Here is an 8,341-nt window from a genome sequence, read left to right as displayed (position 1 = left end):
GAGTTTAGGGGCACCTGGGTGGCTCAGTGGGTTAAAGCCTCTGCCTTCGGCTCAGGTCATGATCCCGGGGTCCTGGGATTGAGCCCCGCATAGGGCTCTCTACAAAGCAGGGAGCCTGCTTCCCTTTATCTCTCTGCCTACTTGTGTCTCTGTCTGTCAAATAAATAAATAAATAAAATCTTTAAAAAAAAAAAAAAACCAAACTAATAATGAGTTTGTTTGTTTGTTTATTTATTTATTTTTAAAAAGATTTTATTTCTTTATTTGACAGAGAGAGGTCAAAAGTAGGCAGAGAGGCAGGCAGAGAGAGAGGAAGGGAAGCAGGCCCCTGCTGAGCAGAGAGCCCACTACAGGACTCAATCCCAGGACCCTGAGATCATGACCTGAGCCGAAGGCAGCGGCTTAACCCACTGAGCCACCCATGTGCCCTAATAATGAGTTTAAATGATACTTAAAATCATCTCCAAAACTGTAATAATGATATGAAAATATATCTGGGATTTTGTTCAATGACAAAGACGTAGGTACTGGGAATACCACTGTGGTTTATTGCATACATTAGTAATGGAAGGAGATGTCACATTCTGGTTAGAGAAAATGAAGGTAGAATTTGTTTCTTTTGGGGCGCCTGGGTAGCTCAGTGGGTTGGGCCGCTGCCTTCGGCTCAGGTCATGATCTCAGGGTCCTGGGATCGAGTCCCGCATCGGGCTCTCTGCTCAGCAGGGAGCCTGCTTCCTCATCTCTGCCTCTCTGCCTACTTGTGATCTCTGTCTGTCAAATAAATAAAAATCTTTAAAAAAAAAAAAAGAATTTGTTTCTTTTCTGTGTTTATGTAGTACTTTGAATTTACTTGTGTTAAGACACTAGTAAAGACTGTGTAGGGCTTTCTAGGCTGTGATAACTAGTGAAAAAATGAAGTCTATAAAAAACCAGTTGGTGTCGCTCACTTGATGTATGGATAAATAAAATGTGCTGTATCTGTATAATGCAGTATATTCATCAATAAAAGGGAATGGAGTACTGATGCATGGTGCCACAAGGATGAACCTTGAAAACATTATGCTAAGTAAAAAAAGGCAGTCACAGTATCATATGATCCGTTTACGTGGAATATGCGAATAGGCAAATCTATAATACAGAGAGTGGGTTATAGGTTGCCTGGACTTGGAGGAGTGGCAGAAGGTTGGAAGGTAATGGTAAGTTACTGCTGACGGGTACAGGGTTCCCTTTCTCTTCAGGAGCAGTGAGTGTTTGAAAGTTGATTGTGGTGGTTGTTTCACAAATCTGTCAATAAATTAAAAACCATTGGATTGTATATTTTAAAATGGAGAGTTGTGGGGCACCTGGTTGGCTCAGTGGGTTAAGCCTCTGCCTGCGGCTCAGGTCATGGTCTCAGGATCCTGGGATCGAGCCCCACATCTGGCTCTCCTCTCTCTGCCTGCCTCTGCCTACTTGTGATCTCTCTGCCAAATAAATGAATTAAATCTTTAAAAAAAAAATAGTAATAAAAAAATAAAATGGAGAGTTGTTTGGTATGTGAATTACATCTCTATTATTTTTAATTTAAAAAACCATAACAATTTAGGGGGGAAAACCCAATTGGATATTGGCAGCTGGGGCTCAATACAAATTATAGGTAGGGGAAGGAATTCTAGATATTAGTGAGAGTTTGCAGGATAAGGAGTAGGTGAACTCAGAAGGGGCCTCTTAATTCTGAGGATGACAGGTTTTGAAGGTTGTATAGGTATTTCTGTAAAAATACCACGTGTTTATTCTTAGCAAGCTTAACTTTCTTCAATGTTGTATGCTGGAAAACATAACAGAACTTACAGGGAAAAAAAGGGGGAGTTTAGGTAGACCTCAAAATACATGAAAATTTTGAAATGATTACTAGCAAAAGCATTAGCAAATTTTAATAGAACAGTAGCCTGCATACATTTCCATTGCTTTGTACCTAGCGTGAGCATCAGGTGATTCTTTGCATGCAGCCTTAAAGTCTTGGGTTCTTGTTCCTCCTGTGAGATGCCTTATAAGGCTGTTTGCTTCTTAAAAAGGTCAGTTTCATGAAAGTTAAACATCTGAACCAGGGTACAGAATTTAGTTTAAAAAAAAAAATTCTTTTAAACACCAGCAGATGTTTTTGTTCTTTTCATCTATACTCTGCTTTTCTTGGTATCTTAGCATTGAGCTAATTACTCCAAGGTCTTCATATATGGCTAAGTTTACTCTGAAAGCTTGCCCTTGATCACTTAAAAACATTAGTGGGCTAGGAAAAAATTATTTGTGAACCAGTACCACCTCCTCACCTTCCATCATTCTCCTATTTACCAATAATGTATGAGCTAGTTCATTCAGAATAAAGAACCAGGCGTTGAAGCACAACAGACACTATGTGGGCAAAGTGTTGTTTATAGACTGTCTAAATAATGTTTCACACACATGTACTATTTTCTAAATATGTGTAGATGCTGTTGCGATTAATAAAAGATGAATTCTTGCAGTAATATTGCTGACTTAATAGTTTTTCATCGTTTTCTCAATCAAGAGCTATTGCTCCTTCTAGAAAAGAGAAGAAACTCTTGCTTTGGAGCAAAATGCAGTAGGCTAGAGTTCACTTGCAGAATTCTTGTAAAAGAATTTATTGGAGGTCAGAAAAAAAAAATCCTTGCAATGTAACCAGTAACAATACATGGTAACCATAGCTGAGCTCCTGTTAATTGTCAAGCATATTATATTAAGTGTTAATGTAGAGTTATCTTCTTTATTCCTCTCCTGGGTCGCTGTTGTCATTACTCCTGTTGACAAGGGAAAGGGGCTCAGAGTATCGTGCTCCAGATTCACAGAGCCAGTAGGTAGCAGAGTTGGGGTTGGCACCCAGGTCTGTACCTCATGCCTTTCACACTGTAGACTCTGTTGCTTCACTTACTCGTTCTCATATAATTCCACAGCTTGTGCTCTTAAATAACATCAAGTAAAGTGCCAGTGTAAATAGTTGGCTTGATTTAACCTCTGTTAATTCGAACACTGTATTCTTAGTGGAAATTAGGGATAGGGTAAGTTAGAGGCATTTTATTTTAATGACTTTGACTTTGGGTTATTAAATCTGCAGAGAAATACAGTTCATTTAGTTGTAATTAATTTCATGTTTCTGCATCTCTAGTGCTTTTTATGAAGGAGATTACAGACAGGCAGGGGAGGCAGTGTTTTATTAGGAAGTATTGTGTGCCAGATGATCTCCCTTCCTATAAAATAAATATTAAACACATTTCAATTAAAATACAGGAGTAAGTAGTAACTTGGAGACCGGCTGCACTTTTTTTTGGATCAAATGCTGTTTGTTATCTGAGATTAATTTTATTTACTATTTTTTGCTCTCTTGTAGGAAAACACCAGAGTTTATTGTTGGCCATTTTTGTCACTCCTCTTATTGATCTTCGTTCTGATTTCTCCAAATTTCAGGAAATGATAGAAACAACTTTAGATATGGATCAGGTATGTAACCTACTCTTGAATTCAAGCAGCAAAGTATTTTTGAAATGAGTGACAGAAAACTTTTCAGAGTTTTTTTTTTTTTTTTTTTTTTTTTTTTCTTTAGTATTTGATTTTGGTATTTTTGTGAGGCACCTTTGAGACCATGGACATAAGATTAAGTGATGGGCGAGTTTGTTGCTTTTTTAAAAATATCAGTTGTTTTAGTGGATGAATAAAGATTAATAGGAAATGACTGGCCTGGTTAAAGGAAATCTCACAAGTACAAGAGTCCACATATGCAAGCTGAGTTCTGTTTTAATTGCAAAAGAGAAGGAAAATTGTAGTCACTGGAAAAGAAACGAAGATAAAGGTAAATGTGGAACACATGAGAATGCAACTTCTCCTTTGTTTATTTTTCATGTAGGAAAGTCTTTGGGGGAAGAGGTTAAAATATGTGTGTATTTCCTAAAAAGTTGCTGATGTAACTAAAAAGTTAACCATTCTCTAAATACTATTTAGTTCCAAATTTCTTGTTAGGTGAGAAGAGCATTTAGGGTGTAAGAAGCGATCTATTTCCTCAGGTTTTTAACAATGTTAAGCAGTAATTTTATATATAAATACAAAATGGGAATAGTTTCTGAAATAGCTAAAAATATCCTTGTATTAAAGTTAATTTGAAAGTGAAGTTTATGGAATGGTAAATTTTACTGTCAAAAGTTTGTTTATAGAACAAATTTAATATGGGACCATTAAATGTAATGTTTTTCAATTTTGTGACTTTAAAAGTAATATCTTTTTAAAATTTTCTACACTAAATTTTCTGTCAAAAATGATCATGCAGGGGCGCCTGGGTGGCTCAGTGGGTTAAAGCCTCTGCCTTCGGCTCAGGTCATGATCCCAGGGTCCTGGGATCGAGCCCCGCATCGGGCTCTCTGCTCGGCAGGGAGCCTGCTTCCTCCTCTCTCTCTGCCTGCCTCTCTGCCTACTTGTGATCTCAGTCTGTCAAATAAATAAAATCTTTAAAAAAATTTAAAAAAAAAAAAATGATCATGCAGAAAATATAGGCTCTCACATTATTTGTATTAAGGTAATAGTTTGGTTTGCTAATTGTTAGATTCTTTGCATTCTTAATAACTGGATTTGAGTTAGTTTGCCCTATGGTACGTCGATTTATTTTTGTTTCACTGGATTGTTACCCCAGGGTTAAAACATTTAAGCCTCATTTATTGTGTGCTCTTTGGATTTAGAAGTCCTTGCATATGTATATATAAGTGTAGATCCTTTCCTCTCCTGGTACTGTTTTGTCAGTGATAGCTTCAAGCAGCCAGAAAACTTGCATTGTTCAGCCCTCATTTGGGAAAACTTGCATTTTAGCATTGTTACTTCTGTCATGTTGCTATTAATGGAATGATTTTAGGTATACAACTTTCAGATAAGTGGGGGGGTGCTGAAATGATGCTCACAGACATGTGATACTGGAACCACCACTGCCATCAGGAGCTGAGGTTGTGACGTTACCTGTGATGGGGCAGAGTTGGATATTTGTAAATGGTCTTTATTTTTTCAAGTTTTTATTTATCTATTTGGAGGGAAGGGACAAGCACACTCCTCACTGAGGACCCTGAGCTGAAACCAGGAGGCAGATGCTTAACTGACTGAGCTACCCAGATGCTTCTGTAAACATTCTTTAGGTGAAAGCATGTAAAGGTATAGTTCTTGGTGGTTAATAAAAACTGTCTGAAATAGGGAGGTAGGAAGGCAAGAGTCAGAGCGTTCCATTGTCTCCACAGCTTAACTTTCCTGAATTGCTGCAGTTGATATTTGCCTTTTGTGGCCAACTTTATTCTTCTAAAAGTTGCCATGCTTTAATATTGTGGGTCTCGAATATAAAACATGTATCAGAACCACCTGGTGGGCTTGTTAAAACAGATTGCTGAGCTCCATCCCTAGAATGAGAATCATTCAGTCTGGGGTGAAGCTAGAGAATTTGCATTTCTCACATGTACCCAGATGCTGCTGCTTGTCTGGCAACCACACTTAGAGAATTTATAAATAAATTACTCCTAATAAATTAGAAATGCAATCATTTTTCAAAGTGAGAATGAGCTTGTGATTTCTTTTTACCAATTTGCAGCCTGCTGCAAGTGCTATGGTCTTGGGCAGTCACTGGGCATTATCTGGTCAGAAGTTGGTGTGTATAAATTGAGAACGTTGAAGAGTTTTTTCAAATTTATAGCCCCGACCTGGGATCAAGTCCCACATCTTCCTCCTCTTTCTCTCTGCCTGCCTCTCTGCCTACTGTCAAATGGATAAATAGAATCTTTTGGAAAAAAAAAATTTATAGCCCCCTATGTAAATGTACAGATCTTCTGTTGAAGACCCCATGCGTCTCCTTTTTATCTGGGTCATCACATTCATACCCTGCCCAATAGATGCGGAGACCCTGCCTAATAGGACCTCTCTCTCCCTCTCCTGCTCTGGGACATTAAAAGCTGTCCTCTGCAGTAAGCAGATTGTTTGCATCATACCTAAGATATTAGCCACTCCTATGATAATTACAAAAAGTAGCAGAGTGATAGAAGGTTGGATACTTTGACTTCATATTATGCTTTTTGATTTACTCCTTCCCCACCTTCTGGCCTGCCTTCCCTCCTGTCCTGCAGTATTTTGACTGCATACATCCAGCCCTTGGGATACATACTGGCAGCAGATAAGCCAAAATGATGATGTACCAAAATGCCGAATTGAATCTTTTTTTTTTTTTAAGATTTTATTTATTTATTTGTCAGAGAGACAGCAAGCGAGAGCGAGCACAGGCAGACAGAGTGGCAGGCAGAGTCAGAGGGAGAAGCAGGCTCCCTGCAGAGCAAGGAGCCCGATGTGGGACTCGATCCCATGACGCTGGAATGATGACCTGAGCTGAAGGCAGCTGCCTAACCAACTGAGCCACCCAGGCGTCCCCCGAATTGAATCTTTAAAGTGTTTTCTTTATTTGAAGCTTTTCTGCTTGTACAGATTAATACCTACTATTGGTACAAGTGAAACAAAATGATACAAAGAAGTATAGAGGCAAAAGTTGACCATTCTTCCCTCTTCAGATGGACAATGTTGGCAGTCTGGTCTGCTTCCTCCACCTCCAAATATACTAACTTTCCTTATTGTGGGTTAAGATTTTTAACTTTGGGGGCGCCTGGGTGGCTCAGTGGGTTAAAGCCTCTGCCTTTGGCTCAGGTCATGGTCTCAGGGTCCTGGGATCAAGCCCCACATCGGGATCTCTGCTCAGCAGGGAGCCTGCTTCCTCCTCTCTCTCGCTCGGCCTGCCTCTCTGCCTACTTGTGATCTCTGTCAAATAAATAAATAAATAAAATCTTTAAAAAAAAAAAAAAGATTTTTAACTTTGATCTGAAATACTTGACATATATCTTTTAAATTAAACTATACTGTGACCGTAAAATAGTAGTGTTAATTCTCAACAATATAGAATTAGAGTGTTGTAAGATTTTGTGTCTGGGAAGAGTGGATTTTAGGAAGGCAGGCAGTACAATTATATGGATATAGACTGGAAAAGAAGAGGTTATTCGTCCTAATTTCATTGCTGTCACTTAAAATTTTAACAAACCTTGATTTCTTTCTTTCCTTTTTTTTTTTTTTTTAAGATTTTATTTATTTATTTGACAGAGATCACAAGTAGGCAGAGAGGCAGGCAGAGAGAGGGAGGGAAGCAGGCTTCCTGCTGAGCAGAGAGCCCAGTGTGGGGCTCGATCCCAGGACCCTGGGATCATGACCTGAGCTGAAGGCAGAGGCCAGACACCCAGGTGCCCCAAACCTTGATTTCGTAATCTGAAAGTAGAACATTAAGTTATTTGTAGGAGAAGAAAAACTTTTTTTCTGTTCTCTTCTGTTCATTGTTTGGAGCTCTGCTAATTAAACTGATAGATTAGCAAGAGATCAGATATTTGAGTTCACAGAAAAATGTGACTCGAGAGGCTGTTAGAATTTGGGGCTTATATACTGTTGCTTGGGGAATAGGAGAGGAGGAAAAAGAGCAGTAAGGGGAAAACAAATGACTTTTAGGAGTGATTTATGATAATTTTGACTTCCTTGGTTGTGAAACTCCCTGAGGGGGGATTTACAACAACAGTTCTTTGGGGAGTTTCTGCTTTTAGGGAGATAAGAGAGTTCAAAAACAAAGTCTTCCTCTGATGCTTTCATCTTGGAGTAATTTTTATGCCATTATGACATATTCTGGACCCCACAAGACTGTTTGAGGTTAAACTCAGTATCAGTTAGGACTGTTTATTTTGCACATAACTTGAACCTCAGTATACCCTGGTGTATGAAATTAGAAGTCTAGAAATAGGGTTAGCTTTAATTTAGCGTTGCTTAATCCAGCAGCTCAATGACACCATCCAGAGGACCTAATTTCTCGATCTTTTCTATCTTCGTGATTTGAATTTCAGCTTAACTCTTGCTGGTTCCTCTTTGGTCCTAGGTTGGCTGCCTATCAGTAGCAATTCATGCAACATTCCAAGCAAGATCTCTGCAAGTTGCCTTTATGGGACCATTTAAGCCGTGATTGTGGCCATGATGTGGGCCTAAGACAACTAGTGGGTGGTTGGTATCCCTCTGTTGGAGATAGACAAATGAGATAGCACTACTGGAAAGGGGGAAGAAGGGGAGTGACTGTGGTGTAGACAATCAGCCGTGTCTACTAAGATACTGTCCTGTAGGGCGCCTGGGTGGCTCAGTGGGTTAAGCCGCTGCCTTCGGCTCAGGTCATGATCTCAGGGTCCTGGGATTGAGTCCCGCATCGGGCTCTCTGCTCAGCAGGGAGCCTGCTTCCTCCTCTCTCTCTCTGCCTGCCTCTATG

At 39.4% G+C, this 8,341-nt stretch overlaps 1 protein-coding gene across 1 annotated transcript in view; it reads left to right on the top strand.

Annotated features, from left to right (window-relative positions):
- MSH2 (mutS homolog 2) overlaps positions 1–8,341 on the top strand; it is a 79,206-nt gene that overhangs the window by 44,585 nt on the left and 26,280 nt on the right. The window contains exon 8 of the mRNA XM_059406121.1: positions 3,383–3,492. Coding sequence (XP_059262104.1) covers positions 3,383–3,492 — 110 coding nt within the window. The remainder of the gene's footprint in view (positions 1–3,382; positions 3,493–8,341) is intronic.

This window comes from Mustela nigripes, chromosome 7, assembly GCF_022355385.1.
Source record: "Mustela nigripes isolate SB6536 chromosome 7, MUSNIG.SB6536, whole genome shotgun sequence".
Lineage (NCBI taxonomy): Eukaryota > Metazoa > Chordata > Mammalia > Carnivora > Mustelidae > Mustela > Mustela nigripes.
This window is presented reverse-complemented; position numbering and strand designations above follow the sequence as displayed.